This window comes from Heliangelus exortis, chromosome Z, assembly GCF_036169615.1.
Source record: "Heliangelus exortis chromosome Z, bHelExo1.hap1, whole genome shotgun sequence".
In the NCBI taxonomy this organism is placed as follows: Eukaryota; Metazoa; Chordata; class Aves; order Apodiformes; family Trochilidae; genus Heliangelus; species Heliangelus exortis.
The window spans coordinates 998,172-1,025,406 of NC_092454.1; the positions used below are offsets into that span (position 1 = coordinate 998,172).

The 27,235-nt window shown below is 47.1% G+C and overlaps 1 protein-coding gene across 1 annotated transcript; it reads right to left on the bottom strand.

The window, feature by feature from the left end:
• Positions 1–1,592: 1,592 nt before the first annotated feature.
• Positions 1,593–27,002, bottom strand: LOC139789379 (ras-related protein Rab-27B). The gene is made up of 6 exons (XM_071730017.1): positions 26,796–27,002; positions 8,437–8,608; positions 6,581–6,666; positions 4,567–4,670; positions 3,198–3,321; positions 1,593–2,487 (listed from the first exon to the last, which is right to left on the bottom strand). The coding sequence occupies exons 2-6, from the start codon at positions 8,587–8,589 to the stop codon at positions 2,298–2,300; spliced, it is 657 nt and encodes a 218-aa protein (XP_071586118.1). The 5' UTR covers positions 8,590–8,608; positions 26,796–27,002; the 3' UTR covers positions 1,593–2,297.
• Between the last annotated feature and the right edge of the window lie 233 nt (positions 27,003–27,235).

Here is a 27,235-nt window from a genome sequence, read left to right on the forward strand (position 1 = left end):
GAAATATAAACCAGGCAATGACATTTTCACCACAATTATTTCCATTTCATTCTTCAAGAGACCCCTTGAGCAAGACTGCTCTGGGTCTCACTGCTTTTGAAAAAAATAATAATTCTTTTAAGAGTGCTAATTTCAAGAGGTGGAGGGATAAAGAGAAGCAACTGAGCTTCACTTGAGGTGCTCTGAAGCTGTGCCAGAGGTTTGGGATTGTCCACACCTTGCCAGGAATCATCTGCTGCTCCTGGAGACACTTCCAGCTCTCTCAGAGCTTTTTCAGCCCAGCTGCCCTGGGATGAGTGCTGGGAATTCTTAGCAACACCTTTCCCTCCTGTCCAAGAGGCAAAAATCCAGTGCCACCAAACCAGGGATCTCTCAGCTCATCATTTTCAGGGATTCAAGACACGCTGTGGGGTTTTTTGGTAGTGTTGGTTTTTTTTTTTGGTTTTTTTTTTGCTTTTTGGTGTGTATTGATCTATAAATACAATTTATGCAGACATTTTCTGCTATATATTAAAAAGCAGTACAACTTTAAAGAAAAAAAACAGCTTCTAGTCAACTTCATCTCATTTATCTATCAGCCTGCTTGCTACCACCTTACATCTTCTGCCCAGGAAACCACTTGCTGACCACCACATTTCCACCTCTTGAGGTGCCAGGGCTATTTCTAGCCTCTAATATTCACTATTTCTCTAGTCTTTAGGTCTAGCCCATCACTTTTGGAATCTTCCCAGCTTGCAAGTGGTGTTTCTGCCATGGGAAGCACAGATATTTGGCTACTCACCTCCTAAGGGTGCACCATCTGCCCCACAGCCATCCCAAACCATCAGATAAAACATCAGCTCAGGAGCAGGGCAGAAAAAAAAACCCTTTTTTCAGCAGTGATCAGCTTGCTGTTCAACAGGGCTGCAGCTTTGAGTGAAAAAGATGAAAAAAATTAAATACAGGAAAGCCTGCAGTCCAGCCAACCCAATTAATTAAGATTGAGTTGTAAAGAGATCTGCTCCCTTTCCCCCAAATCTGCACTCTCCCAAGTGGTGTTAAAGTAGCTTAAAGTACAATAAAACCAGAACTTTAACTACCACTTGTATAAAACCAGAATGGTTATTCTCAAAAAAAAAAAAAAAAAAAAAAAAAAAGACAGGGTAGATAATAAATATCTATTTATTTATCCGAGCTGTAACTCAGATTAGAAAATGCTCTTTACTTATAAATATAGGATTTTTCTTTCAGTTTTTCCTCTATATTTGTGACCTTTCTGGTTCACTAGAACTTGAAAAAAAGAAAGTTCACTAGAACTTTCACACTGCACCAACAGAGCAACTTCCACCCTTTGAGCTGAGCCACCTGCAAGCTTCTGCAACACCCTTCTGCCTCCTCAGTCCCAGATTCTGGAATTCAGGCATTCCAAGCCCCCAAGCCATGTTTTTCCTTACTCAGAGGCTCTCTCAGCACAGCAGTGTAGCTCAGTCACCCAGAGACACAGAAGAAAAAAGAGAATATTTTTTTGCTAAGGGTAAGAAGTCATACAGTATCTCTTTTAAAAACTATCCCTGCAGCTTCAGAATCCCTCTCCATATTTTTTTCCTGTAACACTCCAATCCCTGCTTGGATTATTTGCAACACAAACAATGCTGCACAATTCCCTGATAATTATTAATTTTTTTTTTTAATTAAATGCCCTACTTCTTGCCCCCAAACCACACCCCCCCTCACCCTCTTCTCGGTGATTCACTCAGGACATAATTCACAGCATTGCTTCCTCTGTGCAAGCCAGAAAAACTTTTTTTTAATAAGCCACTTAAAATCTTTTCTATCTCTGCCTTAGAAAACACCCAGTCCCTGATGCAGATTAAGAAATATAAAGAAACAGGATTCTCTGGAAAAATGGCACAGACCTAGAAAACCACCCGCCTCCATTTTAATTTCAGTACCCAGTGTATGCAGACAAAAGGTTCTTTCCCTCCCTTTTTAAAAAAATAAAGCTACTTTCCTCTCTTCAGTCTCCTGATCACATGAAAAATAAAGATGAGGGGTAGGGGTAAAGGAGAGGGGAGAAGGAGAGGTGGGAGAGCTTCCCATGGAGAGGGCACCACACCAGGAAGGATCATTTCAGCACAAGCGTCTCACGGAAACACAGCTTTTAGTTTGAAACCAGTTCTTTGGAGAAAACAAAATGCACAATCCCAAGAAAACAACGTGACTTTGCTCCTGTGCAGGGCTCACCAGAGCCTTGGTGGTAGGTCAGGTGTGTTCTGATGACATTTTTTTCACTGGTTGTCACAGTTTAGAGATGATGTTTAGCAGGCACACTTTTTCTCCTCCGGTTTGGCCGCCTCGAGCTTCCCCGAGCTGCCTCCGTTGGCTGTGTCAGAGACCTGTGTCTTGTCCACACACTGCTCCATCCTCTTCATTATCAAGTCCAGGAGTTTATCCACAGCCTTCTCCACGTTCTGTCCAGTAGCAGCACTCGTTTCAAAGTAGGGAATGCTGCAAGGAAAGGAAAAAGGTTGCTGGAGAGACTTTGCGAGGCAACCCAGACTCGGCTCTTCCCGACGCTCCGCGTGGAGCTGGAAATTTAGTGGCACCAAAAATGAATGGGACAAAATTCTTGGGACTTTTTTCCTTGCTGGGCAGAACCCAAAGTCCTGCTTCTAGAATCTGGTGGCACGGTGGCAAAGTTGGTAATTTGGTAATTTACAAAATGTGTCCTTGCCTTTTGAGTTCAAGTTGCCCTGAGAGCGGCAGCAGCACAAACTCGGCTGAAAAAGTCTCTCAGGTAACACCCATCAGGGAAAAAAACACCCCACACTTAGAACCTGACCAAAACTTACAGGTGTGTCTCTATTTCCAAACTAATTAAAAAAGCAAATTATAAATATTGTTAGTTATTTAATTCACTGAGCATTCATCAGCCTTTGGTGTACTCTGTCCTGAAATGCTGGGACAAGCCAACATCCCCAAAATGGGCTTTTCTAGGAAGAATGTTTCATTTCAGCCAAACTACCCCAAAAATGTGTTTTATTCTATATATTTTCTGCTAAAAAAAGGTCAATGTGAAGGTGTAACAAGGTGGGTATCACTATAGGTGTGGGAGATACCACATCTACCAGGCTTAAAGTTTCCTTGCAAGTATCTCCAGGGAGCCAGCAGCTCCATTTACACCACTTTGAGATTAAATTTACTCAGAATTTACTTACCCATATTTATCTGCCAGGTCTTTTGCTTGCCTTTCATTCACCTCCCTTTGGTCTGATAAATCAGCTTTATTACCAATTAAAACTATGTCTGGGTTCTCACAATATGCATTGGCTTGCAGCTGACCTAGAAGCAAAAAAAAAAAAAAAGCAAAAAAAAAAAACAAAAAAACAGGAGGTAAGAAAATGTTGGGAGAGTTTTAGAAACCAAAAGTGTTGACAAAAAAAACCCAAATACCTTTCTGGCTCCCCACCTTAAAAGGTCCTGGACTAACCAGCCCATCACTTCCTACCAACCACATTTCTTGTTCCACATTTCCTTTTCAGGGGAATTTTTCAGAGCAGGAAGTAAAAAAAAATGACTTTCAGTATTTATTTTACCAACATATAACAAGGTTTCAGTGCATTAAACCCAGTGCTTTAGCAGAACCTCCACCACCATCACCTGCAATAAACTTCAGAAGTGCAAAAAAATAAAAAAAAAAATAAATTCAAAATATCCTGGGATCTTTTTCCAATGTGGTGAAGCTTTCACCCCAAATTCCAGGCTCCAAGTACCCCACAAATCCAACCAAATTATCAAGAATATGCCCAAAACAGTCTGATGTGCAAAAAAAAAAATAAATTCAAAATATATTGGGATCTTTTTCCAATGTGGTGAAGCTTTCACCCCAAATTCCAGGCTCCAAGTACCCCACAAATCCAACCAAATTATCAAGAATATGCCCAAAACAGTCTATTGTGCAAAAAAAAATAAAAAAAATTCAAAATATCCTGGAATCTTTTTCCAATGTGGTGAAGCTTTCACCCCAAATTCCAAGCTCCAAGTACCCCACAAATCCAAACCAAATTATCAAGAATATGCCCAAAACAGTCTATTCTGCAAAAAAAAAAAAAAAAATTCAAAATATATTGGGATCTTTTTCCAATGTGGTGAAGCTTTCACCCCAAATTCCAGGCTCCAAGTACCCCACAAATCCAACCAAATTATCAAGAATATGCCCAAAACAGTCTATTCTGAAAAAAAAAAAAAAAAATTCAAAATATCCTGGGATCTTTTTCCAATGTGGTGAAACTTTCACCCCAAATTCCAGGCTCCAAGTACCCCACAAATCCAACCAAATTATCAAGAATATGCCCAAAACAGTCTATTCTGCAAAAAAAAAAAAAAAATTCAAAATATCCTGGGATCTTTTTCCAATGTGGTGAAGCTTTCACCCCAAATTCCAGGCTCCAAGTACCCCACTAGACACAAGGACCTTCCCTGGGCATTTTCCAGCTCACAAAGAATAACACAGAAAACCCAAGAGGTTAAAACCCCCCAGAAAGCTTCAAGTCAACCAATAAATGCAAAGTCCATGGTTCTACTTACTCATCCAATTTCTGACATTTAAGAAGCTCTGTTGACTGGTGAGATCAAACATCAGTAAAAAGCCCATAGCATCTCTGAAAAATGCTGTGGTGAGGCTTCGAAATCTGAAGGTAAAAGAAGAAAAAAAAAAAAAAAAAGACAACACAGGAAAAAAAAAAAAAAAAGATAAAGTAATGCTTTTCTGAACTGCAAAAATTCTCTTAAAAAAAAAAAAAAATCTTGAAACCTGAAGAGTCTGCAAAATTTAGTGCTATATTCCCTTGGAAGGAAAAGCAAAAGAAAATAATTCTGGGCTTTCATTTTAGCTCTGATGCATCCTACCAGCAAACATTTATTAATCAGTTTGTGAGCAACAAACCAGAGGAAGCTTCTGTGTGAGAATAGAAACATTGCCAGTGACTAATCTTTTAGTTCAGATTCTGCCTGATTTCACTGAGGCAGAGACAGAAGCAGGGAAAAAAAAAAAAAACAACCCAAAAAAGCAAAGATCCTGAAGCATTTATTGCCTCACAAATCACAGGCACAGACATGAGACACACTGGAGGGCTGTGCAGTGATGGAAATGAAAGAAATATAAAGAAAACAAGAAAGGGAAGATGTTGTTTACAAGCCCAGTTTGATGGGACTGTTCTCCAGCTTCCTGCAAAGCCAAGGAGCTGGGATGAAACTCCAAAGCCTGGTGTGCAATTCTGTTTGGCACCAAAAGGGCACAAATCAGAACTGTGAAAAAATGCTGCTGGTGGTTCTTAGAGCTCCAGGTTCTAGTGGAGCACAAAGCAGCACTGCATCACCTAGCAGAAAAGGTATTTCATGCCACACAGCCATGAAAATGAAAGAAAATTAAAAAAAAAAGCTCTCCATCTCAAGACACCTGACACTGCTTCTAGGCTTTCTTTTCAGGGAAAAAAAAATAAAAATAATAGAGTAGCTTCCAAATGTTTAATGCCTTGCAGAGGGGGTGCAGACAACCAGGGCTTGAGGGTAGAGATGGAGCCACAAAAATTCAGCTTCCTTCTGCTTTTCATCCACGTGGCACTGCTCACTCTGCCTCATCACCACTTTAATTCCTCTCCACTGGGCAAATGCTCTGCTCTGCTGCTCTCCAGCTCCCCTCACACCCAGCAAAATTTTTGAAGTGTTTACATCAAGGTGGGAGTCACTTTGTCTTCCCCTTGCTGGCAAATGACATCAAGAAGTCATCCCCAGGGCAACCTCACCCTCTTCGTGGCAGCCAAAAGCAGGTTCAGAAAGCACCACACAGGCTTCTGCCTCTTAAAAAAAAAAAACAGGACCAAACTTAGTGGGGAGGAGTCATGAAAATTGTGGAAAGAATAGATGGGGAATGAGCAAATTAAAAAAAAAAAACAAAACCTGCTCCAGGGCTGCCCCACTCCTCCAGCCAACACTTGGGTCCTGTCCCCTCACTGCTCCTTGTGGCCACCACCTCTTGCCCTGGAGCTGTGAGCCTGGAAAAAGTCTGGTTCCATCTTCTCAGAGTCATTTTGGTTGGAAAAAGCCTTTAAAATCATCAAGTCCCACCATAAAACTAATTCTGCTGACTCCAGGATTTCTCAGCATCTCAGCTGTGTGGCTCTGAAACACCTCAAGGGAGGGGGATCCAACCACCTCCCTGTGCCAGGGGTTGAAAACCTCCATCAACACCTGCCCTACCACCCAGCCTGACAGAAAAAAATGTAAAGTACAGTAAAAGATTTGGGTAAGTTATATAATAACCTCCAGAGGAGATGAGGAATATTCTGAAGCCAAAATAACAGGACAAAACAAGCCAAAAAAAAGCTAACTCCTGGGAGCTAGAAACAAGGCAGCATGGTGCCCAAGTTCCTAAAATCCTCTGCTCATTGTGGCAGTGACAGAGAAACTTTATTTCTGCAAGACTTTCTTGTCCTAAAATACACCCAAAAAAAAAAGTGGTTTTTTTTTTTTTCATCTGCCTGGATTAATGGTTTACCCAGAAAACCCCAGAACTACTTTCCAAGGAGCTGCAGTCTATTACCTTTCCTGTCCAGCTGTGTCCCAAAGCTGGAGATGCACCTTGAAGGCTTTTCCTGGAGATCCATTGGGTCCTCTGCTGTTGTAAACCTGAGGAGAGAGGTGAATCCACCCTGAGAACTGTGCACATTTTCTTCAAGCAAAAATTAAGGAGCAACACTTCAGTCCTTCACTAAATGCTGCCTCTTACCTCCACACCTCAGAGGGCTTTTTTAAAATAAAAATAGGATTTTAAATAGGATTTAAAAGCCCAGGAGGCACACGAAACGTCCATGAAAGCTGCACTTTCAAGAGAGAATTTGGTCATATTTGGCACTTGAAATTAGAAGTGAAAAAAGTACTTCAAAAGTTACTTCAAATTAGAAGTAAAGCTGCCTGGGTTCTGTTTCATTGCTGCTCTTTTAAAATTTACAGCTGGCTGACAGGCTTAACCACTATTAGAAAAAGAGTTTTATTTTTTTTTTCCACCATTGACTTCCATTGGACATCAATGATTCCCTTGCTGACTGCAACTGCAAACTCCTGGTGTTTTAAAAAAAAAAAAAAAAAGTAATTAAAAAAAAAATCACTGTGACCTTTTGCTGAGGCTCAATCCTTGATTAAACAGAGGCTGCATGTAAATGCTGCAGGAAAAAGACAAAGGGATAAAATAAGCAGGAGCTGGGTTTGTTATCCAAGGCAGGTGAGCAGACCCTCAGCAATTTTAAAAGCAGTCAAATATTGCCCTTGTATTTAGATCAAGAAAAAACAGACTTTAGGGACTGGTCTGAAAAGCAGAAAAAAATCAGTTTATCAACTGCACCATATTTTTTGTGCATTAAACTGGTGCATGTTCCTGTAATATTTAACCTGAGAAACAAGGAGTCCCAAAGGGTCATTTTTTAAGCTGACTTTTACCCAACAAAACCCATATTTAACCTTTTGCACCTCTTTTTTAGAAGGCAATTTATTAGACAGAGCTTCAGGACACCTCAAAGCTGGTCATTTCCACCTGGTTTCTCCTCTTCTTAAAAACTGACCCCAAAAAACCTGACCCCAAAAAGTCCAGGCCTGGAAAATTACAGCAGAAATCTGTCTGCAACCTTCAGCAGGAATGTTCAACCTTCTGGAAAGAAGCCAGCAGCTGTGTTTAAAACATATTAATCAGAGTCTGAGCAGCCATGGAAAAAAATACTCTGGCAATTTGCATGTTCAGACATTTCCTTGAAAAAAAAAAAAAAAAAACCCAAAAAACTCACAACAGAAAAACCTGGGGTTTTATTATTTTACTCTTGGGTGATCCCACAGCCCAGGTTCCACTCCAACCTGAGCAGCAGATTTAACTTGAGGAAGGTTGATGATGAGAAATTTGAGGCAGAATTCAGATTATTTTTTCTTCAGGGCATCCCTCAACCCCCACTGACCAGGCAGTGAATCTTCCCCCTGTATTCTAATGAAATAATTAAAAAATTAAGCTAAAAAGAATGCATTTTAAAGAAGTCTCCAACTGGGCAAGCATTTGAATGTCTTTTTTTTAAGGAGAACTGCTTGGGGTCTAACATCTTGTATTTATTATGGTTTAACTGAGGGATTCCTATTAGAAAGCTGAATTTATCCCCTATATTTCATATCAGATCCTTTTATACCAATGTGCAATAAACCATTTTACAACCCAACATTGGGATGTGGATAATGGCATTTTTTCCCCTTTATCCAGTTCCTAATTCCAACTTTTTTAAGCCAAGGAGAAGGATTATCACCACATTTTATACCCTGCAGGCAGAGAGGCAGTAGATATTGCCAGAGATAATAAATATTGCTCTCAGCAGAAATGAAAAAAGCCAAAAAAAAAGGTGTTCTCCTTCCTGGGAGACAACTTACCACTCTCTTTTCCCGAAAATCTATCCCAACTGTTGTGATGAATTTGGGATTGAATTTGTTGTCAGTGTATCTGTACAGGAATGTTGTTTTTCCAACCCCAGAGTCTCCAAGGGCCAGGAGTTTGATCAGATAATCATAGTCTCCATCAGTCATAGTGCTAATTTTTAGGAACCTAGGTAAAGAGAAAAAAAAAAAAAAAAAAAAAAAATTTGATTTAATAATGCCAAAACCCCATTTTTGGTCATGGAAATGCTGCTGCCTGTGGTAGGGATTGTAGGAAAAAAGCAACAGTGAAAATCTCAGCTTTAGGTGCCAGGAGGTGATACAACTTTTTTTTTTTTTTTTTTTAATAAATAAAACTGAAGCTTAGAATGAGCTTGGGACAGAAATCTGATTTTTGGTCTGAGGATAACAATAAAGCCTCTAACAACACAAGCATGAAACCTGGGGCTAAACCCTTCTGCTCCCAGTATTTTATTATCACTTTATTATTATTATATTATTTTAAATATTTATTATTTATTTTATTTATCATCTTACTATTATTTTATTATCAGCTGGAAGAAAAAAAAGAGGTAGTGCAGAAACAAGCATGAAAAGGAAGCTCAGGCAAGGATCATTCTCAAGGCTCAAACCCCACATTTATTTTTGCCACCTAAGAGAAGTCATTAAAAAGCAGAATAAGCATTTATCCAGGGTCACTGTTAAGAAAAGGAGAGAGCTCAAATTTACTTTACTCCCTGGTATCACCAGCTAAAAAAAAAGCAACAGTGAAACTCACAGCTTTAGGTGATACAACTTACACTTTTTTTTTTTTTTTTAATAAATAAAACTGAAGCTTAGAATGAGCTTGGGACAGAAATCTGATTTTTGGTCTGAGGATAACAATAAGGCCTCTAACAACACAAGCATGAAACCTGGGGCTAAATCCTTCTGCTCCCAGTATTTTATTTTATTATTATTATATTATTTTAAATATTTATTATTTATTTTATTTATCATCTTATTATTATTTTATTATCAGCTGGAAGAAAAAAAAGGAAGTGCAGAAACAAGCATGAAAAGGAAGCTCAGGCAAGGATCATTCTCAAGGCTCAAACCCCACATTTATTTTTGCCACCTAAGAGAAGTCATTAAAAAGCAGAACAAGCATTTATCCAGGGCCACTGTTAAGAAAAGGAGAGAGCTCAAATTTACTTTACTCCCTGGTATCACCAGCTAAAAAAAAAGCAACAGTGAAACTCACAGCTTTAGGTGATACAACTTACACTTTTTTTTTTTTTAATAAATAAAACTGAAGCTTAGAATGAGCTTGGGACAGAAATCTGATTTTTGGTCTGAGGATAACAATAAAGCCTCTAACAACACAAGCATGAAACCTGGGGCTAAATCCTTCTGCTCCCAGTATTTTATTATCATTTTATTATTATTATATATTATTTTAAATATTTATTATTTTTTTTATTTATCATATTATTATTTTATTATCAGCTGGAAGAAAAAAAAAAGGTAGTGCAGAAACAAGCATGAAAAGGAAGCTCAGGCAAGGATCATTCTCAAGGCTCAAACCCCACATTTATTTTTGCCACCTAAGAGAAGTCATTAAAAAGCAGAACAAGCATTTATCCAGGGCCACTCTTAAGAAAAGGAGAGAGCTCAAATTTACTTTACTCCCTGGTATCACCAGCTAAAAAAAAAGCAACAGTGAAACTCACAGCTTTAGGTGATACAACTTTTTTTTTTTTTTTTTTAATAAATAAAACTGAAGCTTAGAATGAGCTTGGGACAGAAATCTGATTTTTGGTCTGAGGATAACAATAAAGCCTCTAACAACACAAGCATGAAACCTGGGGCTAAATCCTTCTGCTCCCAGTATTTTATCACCAGCTGGAAGAAAAAAAAGGAAGTGCAGAAAAAAGCATGAAAAGGAAGCTCAGGCAAGGATCATTCTCAAGGCATCGTTGTCCATTAATGATCTGGTGTCCATTTACTGGGTACCCAAAGAGGTCCAGAGTCTGTGGAGACACAGCTAAAACCTCTTCCAGCAAACAGGAGCAGCTTGGGCCCTCCCCACTGACCTGTAGATGGATCCTTGTAATTAATTTGGATTTCTGGCATGCTGTTGATTTGCTGGGATGAGTAATGGAGTAACACGGGGGGCTGTTGGGAATCAGGGCTTAGACTGAGAAAATTCAGTGTAAAAAGCACTTTGCTAAGCCACACCTGCAGGTCCATGTCTTTGCTGTCTTTTTGCTTTTCTAAATATGTTTTCAGGGTGTGACTGGATCTTTCCACCATCTCCTGGCCTGTAGGTGAATGAGGGATCTCTGTAATGTGTTTTACTCCCCAAGTAGCAAGAAACTGCTTGACCTTTCCTCCTGTATAAGCAGCTGCATTGTCAGTTTTTACTGCTTGGGGGACCCCCATGACAGCAAAGCAATTGGTCAGGTGCTGGACCACATGTAAACCCTTCTCCCCTGTCTGAGCTGTCACCCAAATCACACCTGAAAAGGTGTCTGTGGTCACACAGACATATTGGAGTCCTCCAAACTCTGGAACGTGGGTGACATCCATCTGCCAGATCTCTCCTGCTTGCAGCCCGTGTGGGTTGACCCCCACTCCTAGGGCAGGGCCAAACTTTGTGCACTGAGGGCATGCTTTAACAATCCCTTTGGCATCTTCCCATGGCATTGCAAACGTGTGCTTCAGTGCCTTGGTGGAACAAGGAATGGCTGTTTTGAGCCTTCCCAAACTGAGTTACAGGACCCTGCATTCCTAGGCTGACCAGGGAGTCAGCTTTGCCTTTCCTTCCCCTAGGCCTAACGATGTTTGATGGCTACGGATGTGGAGAAGACAGCACGGTTGGGTGTGAATTCTCAGCACACGCTGTCATGTGAGGAAGAGTTCCAGTTGGTTGGGTTTGTTGGTTTTGTTCTGGCTTGATGAGAGCATCCTCTTTTTTTTTTTTTGCTGGGTTGGAAGGGACATCAGAGCTCCTCAAGTCCAAGCCTTGCTCCACTCCCCCCGTGGTTCCCAGCCCATGGCACTGAGTGCCACATCCAGGCTCTTTGGAAATATCTCCAGGGCTGGAGAATCCACCCCTTCCCTGGGCAGCCCATTCCAAGGTCTGAGCACCCTCTGGGGAAAGAAATTCTTTCTCATGGCCAACCTAAACCTCCCCTGGCACAACTTGAGACCTCTTGTGCCCTCTTGTCTTGCTGAGAGTTGCCTGGGAAAAGAGCCCAACCCCCCCCTGGCTCCAACCTCCTTTCAGGGAGTTGGAGAGAGTGAGGAGGTCTCCCCTGAGCCTCCTCTTCTCCAGCCTCAACACCCCCAGCTCCCTCAGCCCTTCCTCCCAGGAATTCTGCTGCTGGATCCCTTCCCAGCCTCCTTGCTCTTCTCTGGACCTGCTCCAGCACCTCAAGCTCCTTCCTCAGCTGAGCTGAGCTGAGCTGAGCTGAGCTGAGCTGAGGGGCCCAGAACTGGACCCAGGACTCAAGCTGTGGCCTCCCCAGGGCTGAGCACAGGGGCAGAATCCCTTCCCTGGACCTGCTGGCCACGCTGTTCCTGAGCCAGCCCAGGATGCCATTGGCCTTCTTGGCCACCTGGGCACACTGCTGCCTCCTCTTCAGCTCCCTGGCAATCCAGACTCCCAGCTCCCTCCCTGTCTGGCAGAGCAAACTCAATACAGTTCGCCACTCCTCCCGCATATCGAGAGTCGGAGACGACGTTAAGGGGGACACGTCGCCATTTTGTAGGCCCAAAGGACAGCCAGTAGTTCCAGAGCCTGCAGGTTGTCTTTGTCAGTGCCATGTTGCTTCCACTGTCCCTTATCCTGCCATACACAGGAGGCCATTTTCAGCCTTTTTCTGGCATCGGTGAACACGGTGGAAGCACTGAAACAATTGGTGGTTCATGGAACTGGCTGATGGCCTGCAGGCACTCGTGTTTTGAGCCTCCATGAGGGATATCTCCAGAGTACTCGAACGGGGAGAGTTGTAGTTGTGTAGAGAGTTGCAGCAACCAACCAAAACAAAGCCCTCAGCCTGGGTCCAGCAAGTGGTGGCATCTCCTCCAGCCCAGGAAGCCACCAGAGAGTGGTCACTGTCCCAAGAATGCCACAGGGGCTCTGTTGGATGAGTAGTGATGGAGAGGAGCCAGGTCTAGCTCCTGAAGCACTCATAAAATCAGTTTACGCACCAGCAAGCAACAGAAATTTGCAGAAAGAGGGACATCTTTATCCTGCTCTGTATTTATTTTGATGTGATGTGTTACCTCTCTCTCAGCCAGAACCAGCCCAGAGCACCACCAGCAATCAACCAGAGCAGCCAGGACCAGCCCAAAACATCACCAGCAATCAACCAGGACCAGCCCAGAGCATCACCAAGAACCAACCAGAGCAGCCAGGACCAGCCCAGAGCATCACCAGAAATCAACCAGAGCAGCCAGGACCAGCCCAAAACATCACCAGCAATCAACCAGGACCAGCCCAGAGCATCACCAGAAATCAACCAGAGCAGCCAGGACCAGCCCAAAACATCACCAGCAATCAACCAGGACCAGCCCAGAGCATCACCAGGAACCAGAACAGCCAGGACCAGCCCAGAGCATCACCAGCAATCAACCAGAGCAACCAGGACCAGCCAGGTCTCCCCCACTGGGCACAACCAACCTTGTAGCACCCACACAGCCCATCCCCAACTTCCCACTCTTCAAGCAAAACAAGCCAGCCCTCCAGTTCTGAAGCTGGTGCTGTCTCTTTTACCACCAGTAAAGCTTTTCCAAAGCCCAACCAAGCCTCCTGACCATCCCTCCCAACCCTCTGGGCCAACATGGCCAGCAGCCAGAGGATGATCCACTTGATGCTGTTCCTCCAGGCTGTGCATCTAGATAGAGCCTGATTTAAAAAAAAAACACTTTCCTGCTTTCTTGGCAGACAAGATTCCCACCTGGACCAGAAGCAGCATCTTGTTTCTTGATTGATTCTTTTGTTCCACCCTGATTTAATGTTCTCTAACTACAGTGTGAGAAACATTTAAAATCTGGCACTTGGCAGCAGATCCTCCAGAAAATGTTTTCCTGATGGACAGATTTGGCTTCATAAAACCCAACCAAACCTTAAGACATCCAGTTATAGCCTACAAGGAGAGGAAAATCTCCTCCTTGGGCTCTGCACCTCTACTCTGAAGCTCCAAACTGCTCCAGAAAACCCACCCGGAAAGAGAAGCAGAGAAGAAAAGTTCTAAATCAGGTTTTCTTCTTCCATTCACAGCATGTGCCTTAAAAACTGGGAGAATGGCAATGGATTGGAATCTAAATTGCTTCTGTAAAAAAATGTCTTTGGGCTGGGGAGAAAAGTCTGAAGAAAAATGGTTTCAATTCTCTCATCTTGATATGTTCTATGGTAAAAAAAAAAAAAAAACACCAAATAAAAAAAACCCTAAATGATCTAAAACTCTGATGAACCTAACCTAAAAAAAATGGCCTGCTCTACTTTTAGCCTCTCAGAACTGGAAAAGATTGAAGAATGTTTCAGTTTCTAAATTTCAAGACTTTGCAGGGCTTAAGGTTTCAGACCCTCCCTGTCAGAGCATCCACTCGATTTTCCAATAAAACATTTTCTCATTAAGAGAGAGAATTGCTCAGAGGAGCTCCCCAGTTCTGCAACCAGTCAATGGGACCAGCATCAGGAAGAGTTAGGTGTGCAGGGAGAGAAAAAGCAGCTCAGGAAAACAAGGTTTTATTTCCCTTGACACAGCACTGGTTACAAGTGTCACACACAAAAACGTTGTCTGTCTCCTCACCCAGACCCCACTCACATCACCCCATGTCCCACAGCTCCCAATTCCTCACCCAGACCCCACTCACATCACCCCATGTCCCACAGCTCCCATCTCCTCACCCAGACCCCACTCACATCACCCCATGTCCCACAGCTCCCAATTCCTCACCCAGACCCCACTCACATCACCCCATGTCCCACAGCTCCCAATTCCTCTCCCAGACCCCACTCACATCACCCCACATCCCACAGCTCCCAATTCCTCACCCAGACCCCACTCACATCACCCCACATCCCACAGCTCCCAATTCCTCACCCAGACCCCACTCACATCACCCCATGTCCCACAGCTCCCATCTCCTCACCCAGACCCCACTCACATCACCCCATGTCCCACAGCTCCCAATTCCTCACCCAGACCCCACTCACATCACCCCATGTCCCACAGCTCCCATCTCCTCACCCAGACCCCACTCACATCACCCCATGTCCCACAGCTCCCAATTCCTCACCCAGACCCCACTCACATCACCCCACATCCCACAGCTCCCAATTCCTCACCCAGAACCCACTCACATCACCCCATGTCCCACAGCTCCCAATTCCTCACCCAGACCCCACTCACATCACCCCATGTCCCACAGCTCCCAATTCCTCACCCAGACCCCACTCACATCACCCCACGTCCCACAGCTCCCATCTCCTCACCCAGACCCCACTCACATCACCCCATGTCCCACAGCTCCCATCTCCTCACCCAGACCCCACTCACATCACCCCATGTCCCACAGCTCCCAATTCCTCACCCAGACCCCACTCACATCACCCCATGTCCCACAGCTCCCAATTCCTCACCCAGACCCCACTCACATCACCCCATGTCCCACAGCTCCCAATTCCTCACCCAGACCCCACTCACATCCCCCCATGTCCCACAGCTCCCAGTTCCTCACCCAGACCCCACTCACATCACCCCATGTCCCACAGCTCCCAGTTCCTCACCCAGACCCCACTCACATCACCCCATGTCCCACAGCTCCCAGTTCCTCACCCAGACCCCACTCACATCACCCCATGTCCCACAGCTCCCAGTTCCTCACCCAGACCCCACTCACATCACCCCATGTCCCACAGCTCCCAATTCCTCACCCAGACCCCACTCACATCACCCCACGTCCCACAGCTCCCAATTCCTCACCCAGACCCCACTCACATCACCCCATGTCCCACAGCTCCCAATTCCTCACCCAGACCCCACTCACATCACCCCATGTCCCACAGCTCCCAATTCCTCACCCAGACCCCACTCACATCACCCCATGTCCCACAGCTCCCAATTCCTCACCCAGACCCCACTCACATCACCCCACGTCCCACAGCTCCCATCTCCTCACCCAGACCCCACTCACATCACCCCACGTCCCACAGCTCCCAATTCCTCACCCAGACCCCACTCACATCACCCCATGTCCTACAGCTCCCAATTCCTCACCCAGACCCCACTCACATCACCCCACGTCCCACAGCTCCCATCTCCTCACCCAGACCCCACTCACATCACCCCATGTCCCACACCTCCCAATTCCTCACCCAGACCCCACTCACATCACCCCACGTCCCACAGCTCCCAATTCCTCACCCAGACCCCACTCACATCACCCCATGTCCCACAGCTCCCATCTCCTCACCCAGACCCCACTCACATCAGCCCAGCAGCCATCTAATTGTCCCTACAAAACTCCACAGTGACCCCATTCACCTTTCCCCAGCGTCTGGCAGGAGCCATCACACATCCCAAGTGTGATCCTGTGCCTTTTCCTACACGAAGCTGACCTTCCAGGATGATTGTGGCACCATCCCTTCATCCCAGACACCCTGCTCCCAGATCCTTTTGGGGTCAGCACGTGGATGCAGGTGACAAGTGCACCTGCCACCAAGGTGTGGCACGCAGGGATGACCCCAACCCATGGTTAGAAATGCTTTGTAAAGGGTCTGAAGGACAGGTGGGCATTGCCCCACTTCCCCCAGGAGACTCCTTCTCAATCCCAAAAGCTCCACCTGATAAAAAAAGAGCAGCATGGAGACTCCCAGTGAAGAAAAGAGCAAAGCTGAGCCGTGGGAGGACAAGCTGCCTGGTTAGGTTTCCTCTCAGAGTCACTTCTAGGAGGTGGGAAACACTGAGAGCAGCAGGTTCCTGCTGGAAATCAGAGCCCCTGGGTAAGGAGACTTTTAAAATCCATGATTTCCAGCTCTGCCTGTCCTCCTAAAGAAGAAATCCCACAGGCTAGAGCAGAAAGACAGCCCAAGATCCAGCTGGGATCTGGTTGGTCTTTGAAGTTCTTTAGTTCTGGGCTTTCCTGGTCTTTCAGATACAATAGGATGCTGTCCCCAGGGCCCAGCAGCCACCTAATTGTCCCTACAAAACTCCACAGTGACCCCATTCACCTTTCCCCAGCGTATGGCAGGAGCCATCAGGCATCCCAAGTGTGATCCTGTGCCTTTTCCTACATGAAGCTGACCTTCCAGGATGATTGTGGCACCATCCCAGAGACCCTGCTCCCAGATCCTTTTGGGGTCAGCACGTGGATGCAGGTGACAAGTGCACCTGCCACCAAGGTGTGGCACACAGGGATGACCCCAACCCATGGTTAGAAATGCTTTGTAAAGGGTCTGAAGGACAGGTGGGCATTGCCCCACTTCCCCCAGGAGACTCCTTCTCATCCCCAAAAGCTCCACCTGATAAAAAAAGAGCAGCGTGGAGACTCCCAGTGAAGAAAAGAGCAAAGCTGAGCCGTGGGAGGACAGGCTGCCTGGTTAGGTTTCCTCTCAGAGTCACTTCTAGGAGGTGGGAAACACTGAGAGCAGCAGGTTCCTGCTGGAAATCAGAGCCCCTGGGTAAGGAGACTTTTAAAATCCATGATTTCCAGCTCTGCCTGTCCTCCTAAAGAAGAAATCCCACAGGCTAGAGCAGAAAGACAGCCCAAGATCCAGCTGGGATCTGGTTGGTCTTTGAAGTTCTTTAGTTCTGGGCTTTCCTGGTCTTCTGCTGGGCCACCAGAAAACTTTTCTTTCATCCTCAAGATCCTGACTGAGGCACTAACCTGATCCTAACCACAACCAGACCAGAGAACAACCAACTCCAGTCACCTGTTGCCCTCCAACCCCACAACCTGTTCCTACTCTTTTGCTGAGGGCCAACCTCTCTTCCCCATGGAGCACCCAGGAGAAAATCCCACACCAACCAGATTAACATGTCTCTGCTAATGAGGTTGTCATCAGACACCTCTTCCCTAGCAGAGAGAACACACAGGACTGTCTGCAATGCAAAGTGGAGCAGCCAGAGGATTAAATTGAAGATTGCTTTCTCAGAAAGCAGCCTCACAAGTCCTTCCCAAAGAGGAGAGACAGAATGCAAGATGCAACCCATCCAATCCTCTCAGCACCCTGCTGGAATTTGTCTGCACTCCTCTGCCAAAAAAGCAGAGAGCCTCCCAGCTGCCAAGTAAACGGCCCAGAATAAGCCAAATATTTTTTTTTTTTTCCCCTTCAAAAATCAAACAACTCACTGGAGCTCTGCTGAGATGAAATTAAAGCTGGCTTCTCTGCTCAGGCATCCCCAGCAATTGCTGAGAGCAACAATAGGTAACCAGTGCAGCAGCAGTGTGGAAGGAAAGACCTTCCCTCATTTTCTTCCTTCCAGTGGAAAACCTCAGAGGACCAGAAGGTGCTTTCTGGCACACAGCATTTGAGCACAGACAGCTTCAAGCTTCAGCCTGGAAAAGACTCTTGGCAAGCCACAGCCATATACCACTCTCTTTTAGATAGGCCAAGGATACCCTTTTTCACTTAAAAAAAATATATATATACAGACTGCACTTCCTTTTAGTAGTGCTTAAAATATCTAATATTTAAATAACACCTCACCCATTTGAGCACAGGCTGAACAGAGCTCCATGGGGATGAAGATGAGCTGGTTACCACACTGCTAGACATGTGCTGAGAAGGAGACACCAGATTTTCCACTTTAAAAGCCCCTTCACCTCCTGAGAAGCCAGCAGGGAGCACTCATTCCCACCAGCAAACCCAGTAAAACCTCCCAACACCTCTTCTGAAAAAGCTGACTGAACAGAGCCATCTCACCCAGACCCCACTCACATCACCCCATGTCCCACAGCTCCCAATTCCTCACCCAGACCCCACTCACATCACCCCATGTCCCACAGCTCCCATCTCCTCACCCAGACCCCACTCACATCACCCCATGTCCCACAGCTCCCAATTCCTCTCCCAGACCCCACTCACATCACCCCATGTCCCACAGCTCCCATCTCCTCACCCAGACCCCACTCACATCACCCCGTGTCCCACAGCTCCCAGTTCCTCACCCAGACCCCACTCACATCACCCCATGTCCCACAGCTCCCAGTTCCTCACCCAGACCCCACTCACATCACCCCATGTCCCACAGCTCCCATTCCTCACCCAGACCCCACTCACATCACCCCACATCCCACAGCTCCCATTCCTCACCCAGACCCCACTCACATCACCCCAGGTCCCACAGCTCCCATCTCCTCACCCAGACCCCACTCACATCACCCCATGTCCCACAGCTCCCATCTCCTCACCCAGACCCCACTCACATCACCCCACATCCCACAGCTCCCATTCCTCACCCAGACCCCACTCACATCACCCCAGGTCCCACAGCTCCCAATTCCTCACCCAGACCCCACTCACATCACCCCATGTCCCACAGCTCCCAATTCCTCACCCAGACCCCACTCACATCACCCCATGTCCCACAGCTCCCAATTCCTCACCCAGACCCCACTCACATCACCCCATGTCCCACAGCTCCCAATTCCTCACCCAGACCCCACTCACATCACCCCATGTCCCACAGCTCCCAATTCCTCACCCAGACCCCACTCACATCACCCCATGTCCCACAGCTCCCAATTCCTCACCCAGACCCCACTCACATCACCCCATGTCCCACAGCTCCCATCTCCTCACCCAGACCCCACTCACATCACCCCATGTCCCACAGCTCCCAATTCCTCACCCAGACCCCACTCACATCACCCCAGGTCCCACAGGTATTTTTCAGACCAAACCAAGGAGCAGGCTCCCAGCTCCCCACATCCATCCCTGCTTTCTGCTCACATACCCACAACTTTTTGGGGTCTTTTCCTCCCAGGGTGTGGGATCTGCTCTCCTGAGAGCTGCTCAGAGCTAGGGAGGAGCAGCACTGAACCCTTCCCTTCCAGCAGCTGCTCTGCCACCTCCTAAAAACTCTCTCACTACAAAAATCTCTATTTCCAGTTGTGTGGGCAAGGGGGAAGAGTGACTAATTCAGTCATTTTCAGTACCAACCACCATGAAAAATTCATGCAAGAAGGAAAGAAAAACCCAGCAAGGACAAGGGTGGTAGCCAACCCTTACCAGAAGCTTTTCTCACCACATTTCCCCCCCTGCTTTCTTCCCTCCAGACCCCAGGACTAGGTGAGCTGTAACACCAAAGACATTTCCCTCTGTTCCACCATCTCAAAAACCTGCTTGGTGAGTCCAGGAATTAGTTCTGGGCTGCCCAGGCCACAGCAGGGTTGGATGTTGAGCACGTAATCCAGTCTATCACACATGATTGACTACACAAATACAACCCTGCTACTGACCAGAGAAGAATAATCAGTGACAAAACCCCTGGAAAATACCCAAGCCAGAGATGGATCTTGTCAGAGGCAGCAGAATCCTCCTACTGTAAAATCACCCAGGTGGCAAACACTCTGAACCTTCACACTTCAAAAAGTAAACCCAGCACAGTCACTATTTGAACTTGCAGTGAGGAGGAAAGTCAGCCTGAGGAATTTTCACTTTTTCTATCTCATAAAAAAAAAAATAATTACTTTTGAAGCCCAAATGTTGTACAAGGATTGGATGTGCCCTGGATAAATGGGGTACTGGGACTACAGGGTCACTTCCCAACCAGCCCCAGCCCTGGGGGATCCCAGGAGGGATGTTATGGTGCTGTTCCAACCCCCCAAAAGTCTCTCTTGCTCTTTTAAGGCAAGCAAAAGCTACCACTCACCACACTGTGGATCTGCCTGTGTGTCAGGGAAAAAAACCCACAGAAGCTCCATGAAAATTTATGAGCTAATATAGTTATCTGAAAGACATGAAGTGGGCTAGACTTCCCTTTTAGCTGCAGAAGCACGGTGTCATCAGCCACACTTCATCCCACAGCTTGGACAGGAGCATCTGTGCTGGGTTAGGAACTGGCTGGAATGGGCCCAGAGAGTGGTGCTGAACGGGGCTGCATCAAAATGGCGGCCGGTCACTAGTGGTGTCCCCCAGGGATCAGTGTTGGGCCCAGTGCTGTTTAATATCTTGAGTGAGGATTTAGAGGAGGGCATTGAGTCCATCAGCAGCAAATTCCCAGCTGACACTAAGCTGGGGGCAGTGTGGATCAGCTGGAAGGCAGGAGGGCTCTGCAGAGGGACCTGGAGAGACTGGAGAGTTGGGCTGATCCCAAGGGGATGAGGTTGAAGATTCCAAGGGCCGGGTCCTGCCCTTTGGCCACAAGAACCCCCTGGGGAGCTCCAGGCTGGGCAGAGAGTGGCAGAAAGGGAGCTGGGAGTCTGGATTGCCAGGAAGCTGAAGAGGAGGCAGCAGTGTGCCCAGGTGGCCAAGAAGGCCAATGGCATCCTGGGCTGGCTCAGGAACAGCGTGGCCAGCAGGTCCAGGGAAGGGATTCTGCCCTTGTGCTCAGCCCTGGGGAGGCCACAGCTTGAGTCCTGGGTCCAGTTCTGGGCCCCTCAGCTCAGCTCAGCTCAGCTCAGCTGAGGAAGGAGCTTGAGGTGCTGGAGCAGGTCCAGAGAAGAGCAAGGAGGCTGGGAAGGGATCCAGCAGAATTCCTGGGAGGAAGGGCTGAGGGAGCTGGGGGTGTTGAGGCTGGAGAAGAGGAGGCTCAGGGGAGACCTCATCACTCTCTCCAACTCCCTGAAAGGAGGTTGGAGCCAGGGGGGGGTTGGGCTCTTTTCCCAGGCAACTCTCAGCAAGACAAGAGGGCACAAGAGGTCTCAAGTTGTGCCAGGGGAGGTTTAGGTTGGCCATGAGAAAGAATTTCTTTCCCCAGAGGGTGCTCAGCCCTTGGAATGGGCTGCCCAGGGAAGGGGTGGATTCTCCAGCCCTGGAGATATTTCAAAAGAGCCTGGATGTGGCACTCAGTGCCATGGGCTGGGAACCACGGGGGGAGTGGAGCAAGGCTTGGACTTGAGGAGCTCTGAGCTCCCTTCCAACCCAGCCCATTCTGGGATTCTGTGATTCTATGATCTCTCCCTGACCTTATCAAATCCACCTCTGGAATCCCAAACTCATCAGAAATCTTTTGGAAAACTCCTTTGACAAAGCCCAGCCTTTGCCACCATGCATGTGGCTGGGACACTGTTGGGTTTTGGTGTTTGTTTTTTTTTTTTTTTCTCTGCAGATCTGTTTAAACTTAGAAACCCTGCTATGCTGATGAAGACTCTGAGCTGGATGATTACATCTCAAAGACCTGAAAGTTTGCCAGCTCCTCCTGTTTTTTTATAACACTCCCCTCCTTGTTGCATACATGAATCAAGATGAAGTTAGCAGTGGAGTAAAGAGCAAGGGGGTGAGGGGAGCAAAGTCAACCCCACAGCTTAGAAAGTCTGTCCTGATAGTTGGGCCTGACCCAACTGATCCCCCAAAATCAACCCAAACGTGTCTTTTGGGGCATCTTCATGGTTAGGTGCCTAATGGAAAGTCTGGATCAAGATTAAGTGTAAGGGGATTTCTATTTTGTGTTGCTTGCAGATAATGGGGCTGGATGGAGGGGAAAAAGGGAAAAAGAAAAGGAAGCCCAGCCACAGCAGTTTGGGAATGGCCAGAAAGCAGTGAGCATGCTGGCTGCATCACCCATTACACCTTCAAAAAGCTGTGGCCATCATTGCCAGCCTTTCTAACAGCTAATTTCTTCCTAAAAAAAAAAGCAAAAAAAAAAAAAAGCAGATTCTGTTGAGGATTCTGTCCAAGTGGCCTGTACCTCCCTGCCAGCCTGAGGCCAGCAGGAACTAAACTGAGGAGGGAACAACCTTGTCCCTGTTCCTGCCCTGCCCTGTGCCTGATACCAGCTCTGGACACTGCTGACCTGCCTCACAAATGTCACTCTGGTCTTGTCCAGGGCAAAACAGCCAAAAAAGGGACAGCCCTGCTCTCTGCTGCCTCAAACTGCAGCCAGGGAGCTCTCAGTCCCACCTGCCAGAGGAGTACAGCATTTTAGTCAATAAAAAAGCAAAGTAGTTTAAGCACTTGGCTGGCTGCACCCTTGACAGCTCTGTATTTCCCCCAAAATCTAGGGTTTTTTCAGTTCTTTTAATACCAACCCTCCACGAAGATGGCAGCTCACTTGGCTGTAACCCAGGCCTGTGCAGGGGCTTCCCTGGAAAGAGGGAAGTTTTCCAGTGGCTGGAATGCAGCTTTCCATGGCTCTTCCAAGGTCCAGAGTCAGGCCCTGCCATTTGCACACCCAGCTCACCCCCAATCCCAGGGAATGCTACAAAGCTAAATAGATCTGTGCTTCCCCAGAAGCCCTCCTGCACCTTCACCCCCAATCACCTTCACTTTTGGGGTTCTACATTGCTCAGAAGAGGCTTGGGAAGCTCTTGGAGTCTCCCTTCCAGCAATAATTTTTAACAGCAGCTACACCTCCCTGCACTCAGGCAGGCAGATTTCCAACCCCTGGACCATTCATTCCCTTTAAATAAAAATGTACAACAGTGATCAAAATGTCTTGGCTTGTCAAATCATCTGATCCCATTCACCAGGGCTTTTTAAGGACTGCAAAAACTCTAAAGAAGGTGCCTTGAGATAGCAAGTCATTAGTTCTAACAAGCTAATGGCTATTACCCATTTAAATGACTGCTTTTGAAGCAATAAATCATTGCTCCTTTCTGTGGCAGACAATCTTCTGTGAATGCTGAAGCAATCTGATTATGCCATGAAAGGTTTAAGGAATTAAAAGTCTAGTTCCCTGCTTAGGCACAAATTGGGTCTCCAGAAAGTTTTAACCCTTCTCTCTACAGCTTTAAGGGGTTATTTCCCTCTTCCAGCTCAGGCTGGACCAGAGAGATCACAAATGGGTTCTCCAGAAAGTTTTAACCCCTTAAAGCTGGAGAATTAAGGGTTATTTCCCTCCTTCAGCTGAGGCTGGACCAAAGAGATCACAAGTGGGTTCTCCAGAAAGTTTTAACCCTTCTCTCTGCAGCTTTAAGGGGTTATTTCCCTCCTCCAGCTCAGGCTGGACCAGAGAGGTTACCCAGAGATCACAAATGGGTTCTCCAGAAAATTTTAACCCCTTAAAGCTGGAGAATTAAGGGTTATTTCCCTCCTCCAGCTGAGGCTGGACCAGAGAGACCACAAATGGGTTCTCCAGAAAGCTTTAACCCTTCTCTCTACAGCTTTAAGGGGTTATTTCCCTCCTCCAGCTCAGGCTGGACCAGAGAGGTTATCCAGAGATCACAAATGGGTTCTCCAGAAAGTTTTAACCCTTTTAAAGCTGCAGAATGAAGGGTTATTTCCCTCCTCCAGCTGAGGCTGGACCAGAGAGATCACAAATGGGTTCTCCAGAAAGTTTTAACCCTTTTAAAGCTGCAGAATGAAGGGTTATTTCCCTCCTTCAGCTGAGGCTGGACCAAAGAGATCACAAGTGGGTTCTCCAGAAAGTTTTAACCCTTCTCTCTGCAGCTTTAAGGGGTTATTTCCCTCCTCCAGCTCAGGCTGGACCAGAGGGGTTACCCAGAGATCACAAATAGGTTCTCCAGAAAATTTTAACCCCTTAAAGCTGGAGAATTAAGGGTTATTTCCCTCCTCCAGCTGAGGCTGGACCAGAGAGATCACAAGTGGGTTCTCCAGAAAGTTTTAACCCTTCTCTCTGCAGCTTTAAGGGGTTATTTCCCTCCTCCAGCTCAGGCTGGACCAGAGAGGTTATCCAGAGATCACAAATGGGTTCTCCAGAAAGTTTTAACCCTTTTAAAGCTGCAGAATGAAGGGTTATTTCCCTCCTCCAGCTGAGGCTGGACCCAGGGATCACAAATGGGTTCTCCAGAAAATTTTAACCCCTTAAAGCTGGAGAATGAAGGGTTATTTCTCTCTTAGAGAAGAAAAGGGTCTTCTCACTCCTGCCTCCTCCACTCCCTGGGATGCTCCTCCCTCCTGCTGTCCTGTTACCTGCAAGCTTCCCAGGGTTGTGCTTCTCCCCTCTCTGGGCCAGGGACCTTCTGCAGGCAGACCCCAGAAACACCACCTCCAAACTTCTCCTGCCAGCTGCTTCTCCCCCTCCAGAAAGAGCCATCCCCACCCCAGCCCAGGGGGGTTTAAGGGCAGACAAGCAAATGAGAGGTTTGGAGGGCAAGGATGAGAAGGGAATTAGGAGCTGCCACAAGGAAGATAAAAAATGCCATTCATAACCTAGGGGAATTCACCACTGCTTCCAGATTCAAAAGGAAAACTGAAGCTTTAAACCCCTTTCCTGACACTGGTTTATCTGTCAGTCCTCCCAGAGAACTCCCCTCTGTTTGATGAACCTGCTGTGGTTTGGATCCCAGTGGATACCCACTGAAGCATGTCCTGAAGTGCCTCATCTGCTTTTAAATACCTCCACCCAAACCAAACCCAGGCCTCCTGCACCACACTGCTGACACTGCTGCTTCCCCATGGCCCATTTCAAGGCCCAAAATGCAAAACGGTGACTTTGCTGAATTCCTCTGGGCTCTTTTTCTTTCTCTCAGTGCAAGAAAGAGCCAAAACCCAAAGCTTTCGTGGGAACCAGTGCAAGGTATACTTGTATTTCTATACCCATTACTTACAGTTCCCTATGCAACAGTGCTGAGACCAAACACCTGTCACATGCTAACAGGAAAATCAGCTTGGAAAATTGAGCCTGTGATGCATAAACAGCGAGAAAAAGCTTCTCCCACAGAAAAAAAATAAAATATAAATGCTCTCCAGTTCTCCAAAGAGCTTTTCAACAGGTAGGCTTTGCAGATCTCCAGGTAAGCAGCACACAGCTGGATTTTGTGACAGGCTCTGGAGGGCAGAACATTTTTTTTTTTTTTTGAGATGCTGGAATGGCAGCTTTAAACAGTGCCAGCATGTTTTTATTTCTGTAATGACCAGGCTGTCATATGGCAGGCTTAGCAGCTTCCAGGCAGGCTCTGAGGTACTCCCTGGTTCACACATTTCAGCAGGCTGCAATCCATCCCTTTTTTCTTGGGAAAAAAAGAATCAGCACCCACCAGGGGAGCTGGGGCTCTTCCCTGCAGCTCTTCCAAGTTCCCAGCACCATGTTGGAGCAGAGCTTTCCAAGCAGGCTGGTTGCAAAGCTGCCAACAAGTGCCTCCACTTGTGTGCATTTCACTCCTAACACCCCATCTTGAGGGCTTCACACGCAGCCCAAACCCACCAGATTTGTTGAGAGGAGTTTTTCAGCATGGGAAAACTGTTTCTCCTTCGAGTCAAAGTCTGATTAAAGACCTCAAAGAGGAGTCACACTCTCTTCTCTCTGCTGGCAATTAGCATAACACCAAGACTGGGGCCTTTTTACCCCCCATATGCCCTGCAAGTATGCAGTTCATTTGACTTTTGCCATGCTTTTTTCTTTTGGTTTTTTTTTTTCCACCTACAGCCCGTGGCACAAAGCTACTTTAAAAGAACTTTTTATAATCGAGTTGAGAAGAAGCAAAGTATTTCCCTGCTGTTTTCTGCACCCTCTGCCACGGCCACCTGAAAGACATCTAAACTCTGCAGAAGCTGTGCTTGGCTATGGATTTAGGGACCAAACCTGCTTCCATCATTCCTCTGAAGCACAGAAAGCTCCAGGAGCTTTGCTTCTCCACCATAATGGCATTTAAGAGGTAGAAAGGAGAATTTTTAACCCTATATTAGCATCACAGTACAGAGTTGGGGAGCATTTCTTCCCCAGCCCCATAAGTGCCTCCTGCTAGCATGGCAGCCGATCCTGTTTATCTGCTTCATATCATATTCTTATCTCATTCCCCAGGAGCCAGAGCAGCGCTGTGCAGAACCCTTCACACCACAATTACTTCGGATTCGGGCACCTCGATCCGAATTCACTCCCCGGGTGTGTACACCCGGTCCCGGCCAGCAGATGATTTACAAACCTCCCTTCCCTTCCCTTCCCTTCCCTTCCCTTCCCTTCCCACCAGCTCCTGGCCGCTCCGAAACCTGCCAGCTCAGCCTGCAGGACGTGACACCACTGTCACGGGGAAACACTGTCGCGATAGCGGCTGCATAGCGCGGCTGGGACCCCCGACTGCCGCCCTAAAAAGCCGCCCCGGGCTGTAGCAAGGCGGCTCCGTATTCGCTTTTTCCGACCCATTTCCGAACCATCCCCGGTCTCCATTTTACTCTCCCTCCAAGCACCGCGTCCCAAGGGGTCCCCTCCCGCCTCCTCTCCCCGTTTGTCGGGGCGGGAAGGACCGTGTCCCCCCACACCTTTCCCCGCTTCTCCCCCTTTTCCCCGGTCGTCAGAAACCTGCTCTCCCGGCGCTCCGCGGCTCTCTCCCGGGTGTAGTCGCCGAGAAGGAGAAGGGGAAGGAGGCAGGCGAGGAGTCCCTCCCCTCTGCGGGAGAGCCCAGGAGCCGAGGCTGGGCTGAAGCGGAGGGGCTGAAGCAGCCGGGGACGCCGCACGGATGTAGCCGCTCGGCCCCGGGGGCTGAGGCGGGGAAGGGCCGGGCTGTGCGGGGCGGGTTCTCCTCAAGGGGAAGCACTCTCCACCGGTACAGATACAGCCGCAGACACCTCTGCCCGCGGGCTCCCTCCATGGGTGTCTCCGGGGGATAACGTCTGGGAGAGAACCTCGGGGGGAAAAGCCCCAAAGGAGGGAGGGAGGGATGGGAGGAAGGAGGGTGATGCCCACAGGGACCGGGAAGAAGGGGGTCTGGCGGGAGACCCCCTCCCCATCTTCCTCTGGTT